The sequence below is a fragment of the Oncorhynchus nerka genome, linkage group LG4 (assembly GCF_034236695.1).
Source record: "Oncorhynchus nerka isolate Pitt River linkage group LG4, Oner_Uvic_2.0, whole genome shotgun sequence".
NCBI lineage: Eukaryota > Metazoa > Chordata > Actinopteri > Salmoniformes > Salmonidae > Oncorhynchus > Oncorhynchus nerka.
In genome coordinates, this window is record NC_088399.1 from 78,619,032 (window position 1) to 78,639,432 (window position 20,401).

The window sequence follows — 20,401 nt, forward strand, 5'->3', positions numbered from 1 at the left end:
AGCACTACACCAATCAGGCCTTTATGGTAGTGGCCAGACGGAAGCCTCTCACCTCAGTAAAATGCACATGACAGCCTGCTTGTAATTTGCCAAAAGGCACCTAAAGGACAATATTCTCTGGTCTGATGAAACCAAGATTGAACTCTCTGGCCTGAATGTCAAGCGTCACGTCTGGAGGAAACCTGGCACCATCCTTACGGTGAAGCATGGTGGTGGCAGCATCATGCTGTGGGGATGTTTTTCAGTGGCAGGGACTGGGAAACCAGTCAGGATCGAGGGAAAGACGAATGGAGCAAAGTGCAGAGAGATCCTTGATGAAAACCTGCTCCAGAGTGCTCACGACCTCAGACTGGGGCGTTTCACCTTCCAACAGGACAACGACCATAAGCACACAACCAAGACAATGCAGGAGTGGCTTCGGGACAAGTCTCTGAATGTCCTTGAGTGGCCCAGCCAGAGCCCGGACTTGAACCCGATCTAACATCACTGGAGAGACCTGAAAATAGCTGTGCAGCGAAGCTCCCCATCCAACCTGACAGAGCTTGAGATGATCTGCAGAGATGAATGGGAGAAACTCCCCAAATACAGGTGTGCTAAACTTGTAGTGTCAACCCAAGAAAACTTGGGGCTGTAATCGCTGCCAAAGGTGCTTCAACAAAGTACTGAGTAAAGGGTCTGAGTACTTATGTACATGTGATATAATTTTTTTATTATTTTTTTTTATTTTTAAATCTAAAATAAAGTTTTTGCTTTGTTATTATGGGGTATTGTGTGTAGATTGAAGAGGGGGGGAATGATTTAATACATTTTTGAATAAGGCTATAACGTTCCAAAATGTGGAAAAAGTCAAGGGGTCTGAAGAAGAACAGGAAGAGGAGTATGAGGAAGAAACTGTGTGCTCTCGTTTAACCCATTCCCTTATGGAGAGGAGGGACACAAGTATATGCCTCCCAGGCATGAGGGATGAGGGACTACTACAGTAAAAACTCAGCACACACAATAATGTACCAACAATACTAGTTTATGGACACTGTGTGGGTCTACTAATTTTACTTCTTGACCCTGAGTTTGAGAATGTTAAAGTAGACTTTTTACGTAGGTCTCTGTTTAGGCCTAGATCTGTGTCGCTGCTGCAGTGCATACTGTACGACCTTAGGTAATCACAGCACAGTATCTGTTGATTTGAATATGCATGTTGGAAGTATAATAACATTGCCAGCAGCCACCGCCGCCCGCCCACATCTTTGTGGCCCCTTTAGATGCTGAGGGCCAAGTGAAGAAGTAGAGTTAGCAATCCCATGATCACCTCCGGTGAGCCGTGAGGCAACGACAAGCCGAGACAGACACACACGCACGCACACCTCTGAGTCTGTAATGTACACATACACACACGTACGCACACGCAAACGCACACACTAGAGGCAGAGGGACCTAGCACCTCATGTCCCCGCTGTCCCAAAATAAAGCAGCTAATTATGCCAGCTAATCAGCAGCCACTTGGGCTGACTCACTGAACAGTGCTCCTGCATGTTCAGTGCTCCACACACACACACACACATACACACACACACACACACACACACAAGTGTACTTGAACTCCAACACTCTCTCTCGGTTTCACAAAGGAAATTATGAAATCATTTGTGTTGATGAAACTTGGTTGTGGTAGTCGTGAGGGCTTCCCACACACACTCTCTCACACACTCCCATCCGTCCGTCAGTCTCCACACACACTCCCGTCCATCCATCCCCACACACACACTCGCCCTGGTGCAGTGTGTGAGTGATCAGTCAGAAGAAGAGCAGCTCACAGTCATTGTCTGCCTGCCTGGCTTCTCTGCTCAGGCTGGATCTGATTCCTGACAGGGAGCGGCCAGCCATCGCCCGGAGCAGGAAGAAGAGGCCACACAACGCTGATTCAATTTTACACTGGAGTCACCCAGAAACAAACCAACCGATCCTTAACCACCCAGAGAAGAAAAATAGAAGGGAAAAAAAGACGAGGGGAAAAGAAGTGATGGCTTTTGCCGACATTGGAGAGGACCAGGATGACCTAAATGAAGTGATGCGTGAGGAGATGGAGGACGTCTTCATCTATGATGGTAGGAGGGATGGGTGGGTGGATGGTTAGAGGGTTGGGTGGGTGGATGGATGGATGGTTAGAGGGATGGGTGGGTGGGTGGGTAGGTGAATGGGTGGGTGGGTTGTGCTACATGGGGTCAAGAGGGTGAGGGAGGCACCATGAAGGAAACAGGTGGAGGGGCATTGGGGCCATGGCTGGGTGGGCACTGTACCTTCTATGATGGTAGGATGGATGGGTGCTCCTGGTGCTTCATGGGGTCAACACACTGGACTGTAAGGGGTTGAGACTGGCACCATGAAGGGGACAGATGGAGGGGCATTGGGGCCATGGCTGGGTGGGCAGGACACACTGACGTAGACGTGGTGACTGACACTAAAGATCTGTGTAGTGTGGAAAAAATTGGTTCAGTTCAGTGTGTCTTTGGGCTGAGGTGACTGTGACAACGTTTTGTTGGATGGTTTCGTGCCTGCATGATCATATTGACCAGTGAATAACCAGTAAATGAGAAGTACATTTTTTACGGTTACATAGAGGTTAAAATGTATTGGTTTTGCATAATTCCCTTTCTGCAGTGTCTCTATGCTGCTTGTTTTTTTAGTAGGCAGCAGAGAGAGTCTCAGTCTGCTTGTTTTTTTAGTAGGTAGCAGAGAGAGTCTCAGTCTGCTTGTTTTTTTAGTATGTAGCAGAGAGAGTCTCAGTCTGCTTGTTTTTTTAGTAGGTAGCAGAGAGAGTCTCAGTCTGCTTGTTTTTTTAGTAGGTAGCAGAGAGAGCCTCAGAGTCTGCTTGTTTTTTTAGTAGGTAGCAGAGAGAGCCTCAGTCTGCTTGTTTTTTTAGTAGGTAGCAGAGAGAGCCTCAGTCTGCTTGTTTTTTTAGTAGGTAGCAGAGAGAGTCTCAGTCTGCTTGTTTTTTTAGTAGGTAGCAGAGAGAGCCTCAGTCTGCTTGTTTTTTTAGTAGGTAGCAGAGAGAGCCTCAGTCTGCTTGTTTTTTTAGTAGGCAGCAGAGAGAGCCTCAGTCTGCTTGTTTTTTTAGTAGGCAGCAGACAGAGCCTCAGTCTGCTTGTTTTTTTAGTAGGTAGCAGAGAGAGCCTCAGTCTGCTTGTTTTTTTAGTAGGTAGCAGAGAAAGCCTCAGTCTGCTTGTTTTTTTAGTAGGTAGCAGAGAAAGCCTCAGTCTGCTTGTTTTTTTAGTAGGCAGCAGACAGAGCCTCAGTCTGCTTGTTTTTTTAGTAGGTAGCAGAGAGAGCCTCAGTCTGCTTGTTTTTTTAGTAGGTAGCAGAGAGAGCCTCAGTCTGCTTGTTTTTTTAGTAGGTAGCAGAGAAAGCCTCAGTCTGCTTGTTTTTTTAGTAGGCAGCAGAGAGAGCCTCAGAGTCTTGTGTGGGTGTTCTTGTATAACTCGCATATGTTTAAACCAAACATTATGTACCACAAGAGAGTATTTTAACTGGTAATTTATTTTACTGTCTTGTTTTTATAAAAACCCAATATAATCACAACATGCATAGAATTTGACTTTCCACTATGATGGTAGGAGAATTGAATTATAAAGTGAATGGGTTTTTTGGACAGTCGTCCAGGGAGAGTAAAACAACTGTACTGACAGCTGGTGAAATTATTTTCTCTTGCTTAAGTCTTCCATCCATTCGATAGAATCTATTCCACTTCAGCTTTCGAAAACTCATATGCAAACTAGTTTACCATTACAATGTTTATTATGGTAATATATAAAAAGGACATTATAATAGTCAGTTCAGTTGCAATAGTATTTTTAGAAGCATACATACAATCCATTATAAACAGCATGCAGGGTACTCGTAGATTCATATTGTGCATTATGTCAGTTCTTTTATGTATGATAATGTCTAGGTTGGTTGAACCACTTTACACGAAATGAAACGAGTCAATGGTCATTTACCTTCTTTCCTTGTGAGCAGAAACACACACGCACGCACACACACGCGCGCAAACACGCATACACACACACACATATTCAGGAGGTAGACTCAGAGTAGACTCTTCCACATTTCACTCTGCAACAGAGCGTCCAATCAGACAGATGCATTTATTCTTGGCTCTCCTCTATTGAAGGTTTCAGTATAGATCGCTTACCGTTTCAATTGAATTGGCTCTTTGGATTTAGGCTCAGAGCTATACAGTATATATGGTAGTATTTTCAATGCAAATAATATTCAAAGATTTTATTAACTTTGCTCTAAATGCAAATTGTATGTGAGAGACTATATTCACTACATAAATGACCATCTTGTCTCCAGGTAGCCTAGTGGGGCGGCAGGTAGCTGCGGTTAGAGCGTTGGGCCAGTAACCGAAAGCTTGCTATATCAAATCCCTAGCTGACAAGGTAAAAATCTGTCATTCTGCTCCTGAGCAAGGCAGTTAACCCACTGTTCCCCGGGTGCCGAAGAAGTGGATGTCGATTAAGGCAGCCCCCCACACCTCTCTGATTCAGAGAGGTTGGGTTAAATGTGGAAGACACATTTCAGTTGAATGCATTCAGTTAGGTATACCCTTTCCCATTCTGTAATGATACAGTTACTTCCAGGGGTAATGACCATCTTGTTCCCACCATAATGCAACAGTATGCTTACTACCAGAGGTATTGTCCTGTTCTGTCTTATGGGAGAGGGAGAAGGATGGTGAGAGGGAGAGGACAGGGGAGCCTTACAATACAGGAGTGCTCTTACCCCTCTGTGTAAACAAATAATGGATTTATTTGACTCGTCATGCCTAGGCTGCCATAGAGTAAATGATGACTAAGACGGTACTTTTCCCTGCAGTGGTGAGTATGGCAGCAGAACTGTCAGAGTTCAGTACTACTATAGAGGGATAAATAATGAACAGTGGCTCAGAGCTCCCTCTCTCTTTCACTTCTCACTTTCTCTTTCTTTCTTTCTTTCTTTCTTTCTCTCACACAGTTTCTCTTGAATTAAAACCCCCGAACAAACCTGAAAGATGTGCTCCTAAATCAATATTTTATTTCATCAGAGATACAATACAGCTTAACTTTAGAATACAGCTCAACTTTACAATACAGCTTACAACACAGCTCAACTTTACAATACAGCTTACAACACAGCTCAACTTTACAATACAGCTTACAACACAGCTCAACTTTACAATACAGCTTACAACACAGCTCAACTTTACAATACAGCTTACAACACAGCTCAACTTTACAATACAGCTTACAACACAGCTCAACTTTACAATACATCTTACAACACAGCTCAACTTTACAATACAGCTTACAACACAGCTCAACTTTACAATACAGCTTACAACACAGCTCAACTTTACAATACAGCTTACAACACAGCTCAACTTTACAATACAGCTTACAGCACAGCTCAACTTTACAATACAGCTTACAACACAGCTCAACTTAACATTGTAAGGTGGGTAGGCTTCTTTATAGGGCTCATAATTGTTGTTGTTATTATTAATATTATTATCTTTTCATCTGAACCTAATTTAATCAAAAGAAATGTGTGGATAGGGTCCAGTTTGTATGTGTGTGTGTGTGTTAGTGTTCCTATGGTGTGTGTGCATGTGGGTGTGTAACTGGGGCGGCAGGGTAGCCTAGTGGTTAGAGTGTTGGACTAGTAACCGGAAGGTTGAAAGTTCAAACCCCGAGCTGACAACGTACAAATCTGTTGTTCTGCACCTGAACAGGCAGTTAACCCACTGTTCCTCTTATTGAAAATAAGAGTTTGTTCTTAACTGACTTGCCTAGATAAATAAAGGTCAAATAAATAAAAATAAAAACGGTGTGATTTAAAACTGTATGGTAAGGGGCCAATTAATCAGTGGTAGCTGTCACCATAAAGTGCCTTCAGAAAGTATTCATACCCCTTGACTTATTCCACATTTTGTTGTGTTAGTCTGAATTCAAAACAATTTTCTCACCCATCTACAAACAATACCCCATAATGACAACGTTAAAAACCTGTTTTAGAAATGTTTGCAAATGTATTGAAAATAATATACAGAAATATCTCATTGACAGTTAAAGTTAGATGTTTACATACACTTAAGTTTGGAGTCAATAAAACTCATTTTCAACCACTCCACAAATTTCTTGTTAACAAACTATAGTTGTGGCAAGTCGGTTAGGACATCTACTTTGTGCATGACACAAGTCATTTTTCCAACAATTGTTTACAGACAGATTATTTCACTTATAATTCACTGTATCACAAGTCCAGTAGGTCAGAAGTTTACATACACTAAGTTGACTGTGCCTTTAAACAGCTTGGACAATTCCAGAAAATGATGTCATGGCTTTAGAAGCTTCTGATAGGCTAATTGATATCATTTGAGTCAATTGGAGGTGTAACTGTGGATGTATTTCAAGGCCTACCTTCAAACTCAGTACCTCTTTGCTTGACACCATGGGAAAATCAAAACAAATCAGCCAAGACCTCAGAAAAAAAATTGTAAACCTCCACAAGTCTGGTTCATCCTTGCGAGCAATTTCCAAACGCCTGAAGGTGCCACGTTCATCTGTACAAACAATAGTATGCAAGTATAAACACCATGGGACCATGCAGCCGTCATACCAGTCAGGAAGGAGATACGTTCTGTCTCCTAGAGATGAACGTACTTTGGTGCGAAAGGTGCAAATCAATCCCAGAACAACAGCAAAGGACCTTGTGAAGATGCTGGAGGAAACAGGTACAAAAGTATCTATATCCACAGTGAAACGAGTCCTATATCGACATAACCTGAAAGGCCGCTCAGCAAGGAAGAAGCCACTGCTCCAAAACCGCCATAAAAAAGCCAGACTACGGTTTGCAACTGCACATGGGGACAAAGATCATACTTTTTGGAGAAATGTCCTCTCGTCTGATGAAACAAAAATAGAACTGTTTGGCCATAATGACCATTGTTATGTTTGGAGGAAAAGGGGGGAGGCTTGCAAGCCGAAGAACACCATCCCAACCGTGAAGCACGGGGGTGGCAGCATCATGTTGTGGGGGTGCTTTGCTGCAGGAGGGACTGGTGCACTTCACAAAATAGATGACATCATGAGGCAGGAAAATGATGTGGGTATATTGAAGCAACATCTCAAGATATCAGTCAGGAAGTTAAAGCTTGGTAACAAATGGGTCTTCCAAATGGACAATGATCCAAAGCATACTTCCAAAGTTGTGTCAAAATGGCTTAAGGATAACAAAGTCAAGGTATTGTCTAAGCCTGACCTCAATCCTATAGAAAATGTGTGGGCAGAACTGAAAAAGTGTGTGCAAGCAAGGAGGCCTACAAACCTGACTCAGTTACACCAGCTCTGTCAGGAGGAATGGGCCAAAATTCACCCAACTTATTGTGGGAAGCTTGTGGAAGACTACCCAAAACATTTGACCCATATTAAGCAATTTAAAGGTAATGCTACCAAATACCAATTGAGTGTCTGTAAACTTCTGACCCACTGGGAATGTGATGAAAGAAATAAAAGCTGAAATAAATCATTCTCTCTAGTATTATTCTGACATTTCACATTCTTAAAATAAAGTGGTGATCCTAACTGACCAAAGACAAGGAATGTTTACTACGATTAAATGTCAGGAGTTATTAAAACTGAATTTAAATGTATTTGGCTAAGGTGTATGTAAACTTCCGACTTGATTCACACCCCTTTTCTATGACACTCCAAATTGAGCTCAGGTGCATCCAATTTCCATTGATCATCCTTGAGATGTCACTGCAACTTGATTGGAGTCCACCTGTGGCTATTTTGTTAGACTTCAGTGCGGCTTTTGACATTATCGATCAGAGTCTGTTGCTGGAAAAACATACACTATCGTTCAGAAGTTTGGGGACACATAGAATTGTCCTTGTTTTTGGAAGAAAAGCATATTTTTGGTCCATTAAAATAACTTAAAATTGATCAGAAATACAGTGCAGACATTGTTAATGTTGTAAATGTTGTAAAAAGAACGCCGCTGCCCGTCTGGTGTTCAACCTTCCCAAGTTCTCTCACGTCACCCCGCTCCTCCGCTCTCTCCACTGGCTTCCAGTTGAAGCTCGCATCCGCTACAAGACCATGGTGCTTGCCTACGGAGCTGTGAGGGGAACGGCACCTCAGTACCTCCAGGCTCTGATCAGGCCCTACACCCAAACAAGGGCACTGCGTTCATCCACCTCTGGCCTGCTCGCCTCCCTACCACTGAGGAAGTACAGTTCCCGCGCAGCCCAGTCAAAACTGTTCGCTGCTCTGGCCCCCCAATGGTGGAACAAACTCCCTCACGACGCCAGGACAGCGGAGTCAATCACCACCTTCCGGAGACACCTGAAACCCCACCTCTTTCAGGAATACCTAGGATAGGATAAAGTAATCATTCTCACCCCCTTAAAAGATTTAGATGCACTATTGTAAAGTGGCTGTTCCACTGGATGTCTTAAGGTGAACGCACCAATTTGTAAGTCGCTCTGGATAAGAGCGTCTGCTAAATGACTTAAATGTAATGTAAATGTAAATGTAAATGACTATTGTAGCTGAAAACGGATTATTTTTAATGGAATATCTACATAGGTGTACAGAGGCCCATTATCAGCAACCATCACTTCTGTGTTCCAATGGCACGTTGTGTTAGCTAATCCAAGTTTATAATTTTAAATGGCTAATTGATCATTGGAAAACCCTTTTTCAATTACATTAGCACAGCTAAAAACTGTTGTCCTGATTAAAGAAGGCCCATTTTTTTTGCTTTTTTAGACTAGTTGAGTATCTGGAGCATCAGCGTTTGTGGGTTCAATTACAGGCTCAAAATGGCCAGAAACAAATCATTTTCTGCCGAAACTCATCAGTCTATTCTTGTTCTGAGAAATGAAGACTATTCCATGCGAGAAATTGCCAAGAAACTGAAGATCTCGTACAATACTGTGCACTACTCCCTTCACAGAACAGCGCAAACGGTCTCTAACCAGAATAGAAAGAGGAGTGTGAGGCCCCGGTGCTCAACTGAGCAAGAGGACGAGTACATTAGTGTCTAGTTTGATAAACAGATGCCTCACAAGTCCTCAATTGGCAGCTTCATTAAATAATACCCGCAAAACACCAGTCTCAACGTCAACAGTGAAGAGGCGACTCTGGGATGCTGGCCTTCTAGGCAGAGTTCCTCTGTCCGGTGTCTGTTCTTTTGCCCATCTTAATCTTTTATTTTTATTGGCCAGTCTGAGATATGGCGTTTTCTTTGCAACTCTGCCTGAACCACCAGAGGTCTCTTCACAGTCCCCAAGTTCAGAACAGACTATGGGAGGCACACAGTACTACATAGAGCCATGACTACATGGAACTCTATTCCACATCAAGTAACTCATGCAAGCAGTAAAATTAGATTTAAAAAACAGATACAAATACACCTTATGGAACAGCGGGGACTGTGAAGCAACACAAACATAGGCACAGGCACATGCATACAAACACACGATAACAGGCACTCTACACACTTACACATGGATTTTGTGTTGTGAATTTGTGGTAGTAGAGTAGGGGTCTGAGGGTCTTGGCAGCAGCTAATGGGGATCCATAATAAATACAAATACAAATGAAATTGTAAAGTCCCACAGTTGACAGTGCATGTCAGAACAGAAACGATACCATGAAGTCCAAGGAACTGTCTGTAGATCTCCGAGAGAGAATTGTGAGGATGCATATATCTGGGGAATAGTATAAAACTATTTCTAGTGTTAAAAGTTTCCAAGAGCACAGTGGTCTCAATTATTGGCAAATTGAAAAAAAAATGGAACGACCCTAACTCTGCCTAGAGCTGGCTATCCGACCAAACTGAGCAACCGGGCAAGAAGGTCCTTGGTCAGGGAGGTGACCAAGAACCCAATGACTACACTGACAGAACTGAGACGGGAAAACCTGCCAGAAGGGCAACCGTCTCTACAGCACTTCACCAATCTGGGCTTTATGGGAGAGTGGTCCAGATGGAAGCCACTCCTGAGAAAAAGGCCCATGACAGCACGCCAGGAGTTTGCAAAAAGGCATGTGAAAGACTCTGAGAGCATAAGGCAAAAGATTATGTGGTCTGATGAGAAAAAAACTGAACTCTTTGGCCTGAATGTAAAGCGATATGTCTTGAGAAAACCAGGCACAGCTCATCACCTGTCTAACATCATCTCTACCTTGAAACATGGTGGTGGCAGCATAATGCTATTTGGATTATTTTCTGTAGTAGGGACTGGGAGATTAGTAAGGATAGAGGGAACAAGGAATGGTGCCAAATACATGTAAATCATTGATGAGAACCTGCTTCAGATGAGAACCTGCTTTAAGATTTACGTTCCAATAGGACAATGACCCCAAGCATACAGCCAAAGCAACACTGGAATGACTTCAGAACAAGAATGCGAAAGTCTTTGAGTGGCCCTGACAAAGTCCAGACTTGAATCCCATTGAACATCTGTGGAAGGACTTGAAGATTGCTGATGGTGGCCCCTCCCAATCTAATTTAACATCTTTTGAGAAAATCTGTTAGGAGGAATGGGAGAAAATCCCCAAATCTAGATGTGCAAAGCTGATACAGACATAACCAAGGCATAACAAAGCTGATACAGACATAACCAAGGCATATCAAAGCTGATACAGACATAACCAAGGCATATCAAAGCTGATACAGACATAACCAAGGCATATCAAAGCTGATACAGACATAACCAAGGCATATCAAAGCTGATACAGACATAACCAAGGCATATCAAAGCTGATACAGACATAACCAAGGCATATCAAAGCTGATACAGACATAACCAAGGCATATCAAAGCTGATACAGACATAACCAAGGCATATCAAAGCTGATACAGACATAACCAAGGCATATCAAAGCTGATACAGACATAACCAAGGCATATCAAAGCTGATACAGACATAACCAAGGCATATCAAAGCTGATACAGACATAACCAAGGCATATCAAAGCTGATACAGACATAACCAAGGCATATTTGAGCTGTGATTGCTTCTAAATATGCTTCTACAAAGTATTGACTCAGGGGTGTGATTACTTACAGTATGTAAATTAGATATTTATATATTTAAATTTCAATAAATGTGCAAACATTTATAAAAGCTTGTTTTCACTTTGTCATTATGGGGTATTGTGTGTAGATGGGTTAGAAGAAGATTCAGGCTGAATTCAATGTAGAAAATGTGGACTGATCAAGGAGTATGAATACTTTCTGAAGGCACTGTAAAATAAAAAATAAAAAGGCATCAGCACAACAGCGCAATTGTGACTAAAATAACACACAATGGATGCCTTTCTCTTTTTTTTCTTTGAGTGAGCTTCATAAGTTATTCAAAGGACTAGCTGCCTGTGAGAAGGCTGAGGAAAGTGTTGAGCCTGTATGTCCCAAAGAGCCATGGTTGTGAGTTCCCGACCGGAAATGATGTAACCGAGAAGGGGTACGAGGTGGACCGAGATGAAGAGCTAGTGTTAGCAGGGGTGGAGAGTTTAAATAAATCAGTGTTTGGGAAACTGGGTCAAGAGGGGCAGAAAACCCAAAGAAAGGTACCACTTCAGTGAGAGGAGGGAAGTTTATGAAAGCCCCTTGTTGGCCTATACAGTAGTAGTGTATCTGGGTCCTGTAGTACTGTTTCACTACCTGGTCTAGTCGTCTCTCCTCAAATCAGATGCCTCGTTGTGCTTCCACGTCCTCACTTCCGTGGTCCTCGCTTCCACGGTCCTCACTTCCGTGGTCCTCGCTTTCACGGTCCTTGTTTTCGCGGTCCTTGCTTCCACAGTCCTCGTTTCCACGGTCATCACTTCCTTGATCAGGCAGAGTGGTGCATGCAGGGTGTAGATCCTCTGTTGCAGGCTATTGCTGCCACAATGATACTTGAGCTGCACAGCTCCACATAGTTAAAATACATTTTTATTTATATCACACCTTCCATACAAAACAGGTGTAGTCCAGTGTGCCCTTTACAGTCAAGGCTTTGATTTGCCTTGTTCACCTGTGCCCTAAGACCAGCCTCTACATTTGCCAAAGGGCTTTGCTAGAATGAAGTTCAATGAACTCAACCCCTGCTGCGGTGCATCTGTGAAAAACTACACGACGTGACACAGCTGCCCGGGGGAACCACCATGTTGTCACCTATAGAAAATGGCCCACTACAGTACACACAGCAGCTTTCTTGCAACAGCCTGCAGGGTTAAAGGAGGACAAATATATCACTGTGAACCACAAGGTATCTCAGTGTGTGTACTACTGTAGCCAACAAGAGCCAGTAAGTGTGTGTGTGTGTGCGTGTGTGCGTGTGTGCGTGTGTGCGTGCTAGAACTTGTGATATGCAGCGACTCAGGCAGGGTCAGCGACGCAAGAAGCAGGTTTGAGTTTCACAAATCCATTTATTCTCTGTGCCTCTCCTTGTCAAGACATGTCTTGTTGCCTTGTGTTACTGCTACCCAGGAAACTGTATCCTGACAGGGGCCTTGCTGAGCCCACTGAGGTAGTACTGTATTACACAGGAAACACACACACACCCTGCATACACACACGCACATGTATGCACATACACACCCTCCCTCCCTTCCTACCTCTCTCTCTCTCTGTAATGATTGACGAGGGGAAGAAGGAGGGAGCAAAGGATACATGATTCCTCTCACAGACTCATGGTCTCAACATTATGAAGTCTGGATCTGAAGCAGGGTCTCAACATTATGAAGTCTGGATCTGAAGCAGGGTCTTAACATTATGAAGTCTAAATGTGAATCAGGGTCTCAACATTATGAAGTCTCTGGATCTGAAGCAGGGTCTCAACATTATGAAGTCTCTGGATCTGAAGCAGGGTCTCAACATCATGAAGTCTCTGGATCTGAAGCAGGGTCTCAACATTATGAAGTCTCTGGATCTGAAGCAGGGTCTCAACATTATGAAGTCTCTGGATCTGAAGCAGGGTCTTAACATTATGAAGTCTCTGGATCTGAAGCAGGGTCTCAACATTATGAAGTCTCTGGATCTGAAGCAGGGTCTTAACATTATGAAGTCTCTGGATCTGAAGCAGGGTCTCAACATTATGAAGTCTCTGGATCTGAAGCAGGGTCTCGACATTATGAGGTCTAAATCTGAAGCAGGGTCTCAACATTATGAAGTCTCTGGATCTGAAGCAGGGTCTCAACATTATGAAGTCTCTGGATCTGAAGCAGGGTCTCAACATTCGAAGTCTCTGGATCTGAAGCAGGGTCTCAACATTATGAATTCTCTGGATCTGAAGCAGGGTCACAACATTATGAAGTCTCTGGATCTGAAGCAGGGTCTCAACATTATGAAGTCTCTGGATCTGAAGCAGGGTCTTAACATTATGAAGTCTCTGGATCTGAAGCAGGGTCTCAACATTATGAAGTCTCTGGATCTGAAGCAGGGTCTCAACATTATGAAGTCTCTGGATCTGAAGCAGGGTCTCAACATTATGAAGTCTCTGGATCTGAAGCAGGGTCTCAACATTATGAAGTCTCTGGATCTGAAGCAGGGTCTCAACATTATGAAGTCTCTGGATCTGAAGCAGGGTCTCAACATTATGAAGTCTCTGGATCTGAAGCAGGGTCTCAACATCATGAAGTCTCTGGATCTGAAGCAGGGTCTCAACATTCGAAGTCTCTGGATCTGAAGCAGGGTCTCAACATTATGAAGTCTCTGGATCTGAAGCAGGGTCTCAACATTATGAAGTCTCTGGATCTGAAGCAGGGTCTTAACATTATGAAGTCTCTGGATCTGAAGCAGGGTCTCAACATTATGAAGTCTCTGGATCTGAAGCAGGGTCTTAACATTATGAAGTCTGGATCTGAAGCAGGGTCTCAACATTATGAAGTCTCTGGATCTGAAGCAGGGTCTCAACATTATGAAGTCTCTGGATCTGAAGCAGGGTCTTAACATTATGAAGTCTCTGGATCTGAAGCAGGGTCTTAACATTATGAAGTCTCTGGATCTGAAGCAGGGTCTTAACATTATGAAGTCTCTGGATCTGAAGCAGGGTCTCAACATTATGAAGTCTCTGGATCTGAAGCAGGGTCTCAACATTATGAAGTCTCTGGATCTGAAGCAGGGTCTTAACATTATGAAGTCTGGATCTGAAGCAGGGTCTCAACATTATGAAGTCTGGATCTGAAGCAGGGTCTCAACATTATGAAGTCTCTGGATCTGAAGCAGGGTCTTAACATTATGAAGTCTCTGGATCTGAAGCAGGGTCTCAACATTATGAAGTCTGGATCTGAAGCAGGGTCTCAACATTATGAAGTCTCTGGATCTGAAGCAGGGTCTCAACATTATGAAGTCTCTGGATCTGAAGCAGGGTCTCAACATTATGAATTCTCTGGATCTGAAGCAGGGTCTCAACATTATGAAGTCTCTGGATCTGAAGCAGGGTCTCAACATTATGAAGTCTCTGGATCTGAAGCAGGGTCTCAACATTATGAAGTCTGGATGAAGTCTCTGGATCTGAAGCAGGGTCTCAACATTATGAAGTCTCTGGATCTGAAGCAGGGTCTCAACATTATGAAGTCTCTGGATCTGAAGCAGGGTCTCAACATTATGAAGTCTGGATCTGAAGCAGGGTCTCAACATTATGAAGTCTGCCAGTGTCTCAACACAATGCATTCAATCATAACATTGTGCCTCCGAGTGGCATGGTTTGGTTTGCCCTGGAAATGAATCAGAGAGCGCTGATGTTTTGGGCATCTGACAACTGAGAGGAAAAGTTAGGGTTCTGTGTGTGGAACTGTCTGGCACAACTAGTACCAGTATCCCAATACTGAGGAACAATGGCACAAGACACTAATGTTTACTGAGTGGCTTATACTTTGTGGTAAAAAGAAGAAGAAGATTCCATACCACGCTGCCTCTTGTACTCTCAATCCCATGGACATGATTTAGAACATTGTGAGGAATGTGTGCTTTGTTGCATGGTATGTTTGTCCCTACATTTTTTGGAAAGTGAGTGTGTGTTTGAAGGTGTGTGTTTAGAGGTCAGGCCTTGTAAGCCCTGTGGTGGTTGGAGAAGGGGAAGAGGAGAGGAGGAAGGGAAGACAAGTGGAGGAAGAGAAGGGGATGAGGGGGAGGGGAAAGAGAAGGAGGGGGATGGGAGGAGGAGTGGAAGGGGAGGAGGAGGAGAAGAGGAGGAGGGGGGAAGGAGGAGAGGGGAGGGATTGAGAAGAGGAGAGGGGAAGAGCAGGAGGAGGAGGAGGATGAGAGGGGAGGAGGACAGGAGGACGGTAGGGAAGAGAGGGAGGAGGATGGGAGGAGTTGAAGAGGGTATATTGAGTCAGTCCTAGGTCAAGTCAGCTCATGACACACCACTCCAGGCCCAGAGAACACAGACACTCTGTCTCTTTCTCTCTCTGTCTCTCTGCCAAAGGGCTGGGGTCGAAGCCAAGTTGAACTTCTACCCTCTCACCTACAGACTCTAACCTACCAAAAAATGTTGACTGTCTGTTCTGTGTATGGGGACAGGGGAATGGGAAACAATGGGGGCAGGGTAATGGGAAACAATGGGGGCAGGTTAATGGGAAACAATGGGGGCAGGGTAATGGGAAACAATGGGGGGCAGGGGAATGGGAAACAATGGGGGGCAGGGGAATGGGAAACAATGGGGGCAGGGGAATGGGAAACAATGGGGGCAGGGAATGGGAAACAATGGGGGGCAAGGGGAATGGGAAACAATGGGGGCAGGGGAATGGGAAACAATGGGGGGCAGGGGAATGGGAAACAATGGGGGCAGGGGAATGGGGGAAACAATGGGGGCAGGGGAATGGGAAACAATGGGGGCAGGGGAATGGGAAACAATGGGGGCAGGGGAATGGGAAACAATGGGGGCAGGGGAATGGGAAACAATGGGGGCAGGGGAATGGGAAACAATGGGGGAAGGGGAATGGGAAACAATGGGGGCAGGGGAATGGGAAACAATGGGGGGCAGGGGAATGGGAAACAATGGGGGGCAGGGGAATGGGAAACATTGCCTTGTGTTCACGTTAGTGGCAGCCTAGCCCTAGCTAGCATATTACTATGCGTTTTCCTCTCTCTGTTGATGAAAGTTGCATCCATTGACCTGTTTAGCCTGAACAAGCTTCCACAAGGCTTTCTTCCACAAACACAAGTCTTTGTTTGTCTTTCTACAGAAGCAGAACAAGTAGAGAGAAAATAACAAAAATGGAATGGGGAAAAAACGTGGAGTAGAATGTTTCATTTTCTATGAAGTTGTAAGTCATACGCTGTTTCACTGACACAACAAGTCACGTTGTTATGACACAGTCAGTGCAGTTCAAATAAAACATTGAATGGATTTTCTATGGAACTGCAGTATGTCACAAGCTTGGAGCCAGTGAGATGCCCCCCCCCCATCTCTTTTTTTCTCTCTCTGCACAGTCTGGGGGGAGGGAGAGAGATGACCATAGAAATATCATTTGTGATGGGTAGAACATTCTGTGATGGGTGGATCCCATTTATATGGTTCTGGCCTTGTAGGTAGCTTAGGGCTGGTGGGTTGTGTGTCATAGAGGAACACCTGGCGCCAACAGGTTCCTTTCCTACCAGCCCACAGTAAAGCTGGTGCTTGGGGGCTGGACGTAGACCTAGCTGCAGCAGTCAAAGCCCTGTCATTATCACCAAAGGAACTGTGCTACAGGGCATGACAGCCCTATAATCTGCCCACGTCTGAACAGCAGTGTCTGTCTCACTGCTACCCACCCAAAAAGAAAACATACACAGAACAGCCATATGGTTGCGTGAAGTCTCAAAGTCATTTTAAAGGCCACAAGGGCTAGACCCCCCACCATCCACATTGGCCTACACACACTTCACTCTGCACAGTAGAAGTGGTTCAGTGCTAAAAGGACTCAAGGAGGTATTCCCTCATACTTACAATGAACCAGGCAATTTCCAGGGTGGTAGAATAGCCCTGAGACATTGCTGTATATGGCCTCCATTACTATGGTGTCTAGTAGGGTGTAAATGTAACCATAGACTCAACAGCAATCTGAATATTTCACAGAGTCCTCCCCCTAACACTCTCTGTCTCAATGATCCCTCCCTCCCTGTCCCACTGATCCCTCCCTCCCTAACACTCCCTGTCTCACTGATCCCTCCCTCCCTAACACTCCCTGTCTCACTGATCCCTCCCTCCATAACACTCCCTGTCTCACTGATCCCTCCCTCCCTAACACGCCCTGTCTCACTGATCCCTCCCTCCCTGTCCCACTGATCCCTCCCTAACACTCCCTGTCTCACTGATCCCTCCCTCCCTAACACTCCCTGTCTCACTGATCCCTCCCTCCCTAACACGCCCTGTCTCACTGATCCCTCCCTTCCCTGTCCCACTGATCCCTCCCTAACACTCCCTGTCTCGCTGATCCCTCCCTCCCTAACCCTCCCTGTCTCACTGATCCCTCCCTCCCTAACCCTCCCTGTCCCACTGATCCCTCCCTCTCTAATCCTCCCTGTCCCACTGATCCCTCCCCCATCCCACTGATCCCTCCTTCCCTAACCCTCCCTGTCTCACTGATCTCTCCCTCCCTAACCGTCCCACTGATCCCTCCCTCTCTAACACTCCCCGATCCCTCCCTCCCTAACCGTCCCCGTCCCACTGATCCCTCCCTCTCTAACACTCCCTGTCTCACTGATCCCTCCCTCTCTAACACTCCCTGTCTCACTGATCCCTCCCTCCCTAACCGTCCCCGTCCCACTGATCCCTCCCTCTCTAACACTCCCTGTCTCACTGATCCCTCCCTCCTTAACCCTCCACATCCCACTGATCCCTCCCTCTCTAACACTCCCTGTCTCACTGATCCCTCCCTCCTTAACCCTCCCTGTCCCACTGATCCCTCCCTCTCTAACACTCCCTGTCTCACTGATCCCTCCCTCCTTAACCCTCCCTCCCTAACACTCCCAGTCTCACTGATCCCTCCCTCCTTAACCCTCCCTGTCCCACTGATCCCTCCCTCTCTAACACTCCCTGTCTCACTGATCCCTCCCTCCTTAACCCTCCCTCCCTAACCCTCCCTGTCTCACTGATCCCTCCCTCCTTAACCCTCCCTGTCTCACTGATCCCTCCCTCCTTAACCCTCCCTCTCTAACACTCCCTGTCTCACTGATCCCTCCCTCCTTAACCCTCCACATCCCACTGAGCCCTCCCTCCCTAACCCTCCCTGTCTCAATGATCCCTCCCTCCCTGTCCCACTGATCCCTCCCTCCCTAACACTCCCTGTCTCACTGATCCCTCCCTCCCTAACACTCCCTGTCTCACTGATCCCTCCCTCCATAACACTCCCTGTCTCACTGATCCCTCCCTCCCTAACACGCCCTGTCTCACTGATCCCTCCCTCCCTGTCCCACTGATCCCTCCCTAACACTCCCTGTCTCACTGATCCCTCCCTCCCTAACACTCCCTGTCTCACTGATCCCTCCCTCCCTAACACTCCCTGTCTCACTGATCCCTCCCTCCCTGTCCCACTGATCCCTCCCTAACACTCCCTGTCTCGCTGATCCCTCCCTCCCTAACCCTCCCTGTCTCACTGATCCCTCCCTCCCTAACCCTCCCTGTCCCACTGATCCCTCCCTCTCTAATCCTCCCTGTCCCACTGATCCCTCCCCCCATCCCACTGATCCCTCCTTCCCTAACCCTCCCTGTCTCACTGATCTCTCCCTCCCTAACCGTCCCACTGATCCCTCCCTCTCTAACACTCCCCGATCCCTCCCTCCCTAACCGTCCCCGTCCCACTGATCCCTCCCTCTCTAACACTCCCTGTCTCACTGATCCCTCCCTCTCTAACACTCCCTGTCTCACTGATCCCTCCCTCCCTAACCGTCCCCGTCCCACTGATCCCTCCCTCTCTAACACTCCCTGTCTCACTGATCCCTCCCTCCTTAACCCTCCACATCCCACTGATCCCTCCCTGTCTCACTGATCCCTCCCTCCTTAACCCTCCACATCCCACTGATCCCTCCCTCTCTAACACTCCCTGTCTCACTGATCCCTCCCTCCTTAACCCTCCCTGTCCCACTGATCCCTCCCTCTCTAACACTCCCTGTCTCACTGATCCCTCCCTCCTTAACCCTCCCTCCCTAACACTCCCAGTCTCACTGATCCCTCCCTCCTTAACCCTCCCTGTCCCACTGATCCCTCCCTCTCTAACACTCCCTGTCTCACTGATCCCTCCCTCCTTAACCCTCCCTCCCTAACCCTCCCTGTCTCACTGATCCCTCCCTCCTTAACCCTCCCTGTCTCACTGATCCCTCCCTCCTTAACCCTCCCTCTCTAACACTCCCTGTCTCACTGATCCCTCCCTCCTTAACCCTCCACATCCCACTGAGCCCTCCCTCCCTAACCCTCCCTGTCTCACTGATCCCTCCCTCCTTAACCCTCCACATCCCACTGATCCCTCCCTCCCTAACACTCCCTGTCTCTGATCCCTCCCTCCCTAACACTCCCTGTCTCACTGATCCCTCCCTCCCTGTCCCACTTCCACTCTCACCCTCATGTGTCACCCTTCTCTAACCCTGCCTCCCCGTCACGTGTTATGTCCGAGTGGGTCTCCCCATGTAAGTGTTCACAGGTGCTGCGGTTGCAAGGGAGTGAGAGAGGGGTGTGTGTGTGTGAGGGGTGTCGGCTGAGATGTCGTAGAGAAGTGGTCCCGCGTAACATTACCTTCTGCTGTGTGAATTAGCCTAACTAGCGAGGAAGAGGAGGCTGTTAGTTAAATGCCACGTTACGTCAAGAAAAGGAGGATCCCCTGCCTCGTCACGACCAGAGGGAAAGCTCGGCCTGGAGGGGAGGGGAAACCGGGAGGAGGTTAGTAAAAACTATTGGGAGGTGGGCTGCCAGAGCCCATTCCCCTACTTCCAGACAGCAGTCTCTTTTGACCGACTTCATAGCCCAATCACCTGACACTAGCCTAATAGCATACCAGAGAAATGATGCTACCTCTCAACACCCCTGTTGGTCTACTTACAGACTGATCTGGGACCAGTCCTGACTCTAATCCTTCTACCCATGGCTCTGGTTTCTAATCTGAGCGGCTCCTTTAAGTGATTCTACCAGGCTGTTGGGTCTGTTTGTTGGCTCTCCAGTAAATATAGCTGCTGGTCGGGGGCTGTTGATGACAGCTAGCCGCAATTACAGGATGAACTGTAAGCCAGCTGAGAGGAGGAGAGGAGAGAATGCTACTATGGAGGGGGTCTGTGCTCTGTAGCTTCAGGTGGAAACACTGCCTGCCTGAGTGAGAAACCACAGAGGTTTACAGAATACAGTGTTCATATAGACAGAACAGTGGGATGACAGATTTACATCACCTCAACCTCTGAACAG

The 20,401-nt window shown here is 46.2% G+C and overlaps 1 protein-coding gene across 2 annotated transcripts in view; it reads left to right on the forward strand.

Annotated features, from left to right (window-relative positions):
* Positions 1-1,697: 1,697 nt before the first annotated feature.
* LOC115128651 (rho family-interacting cell polarization regulator 2) overlaps positions 1,698-20,401 on the forward strand; it is an 85,476-nt gene continuing 66,772 nt past the window's right edge. For both annotated transcript variants that reach the window (XM_029658706.2, XM_029658707.2), the window contains exon 1: positions 1,698-2,102. In XM_029658706.2, coding sequence (XP_029514566.1) covers positions 2,018-2,102 — 85 coding nt within the window. In that variant the 5' untranslated portion in view covers positions 1,698-2,017. The remainder of the gene's footprint in view (positions 2,103-20,401) is intronic.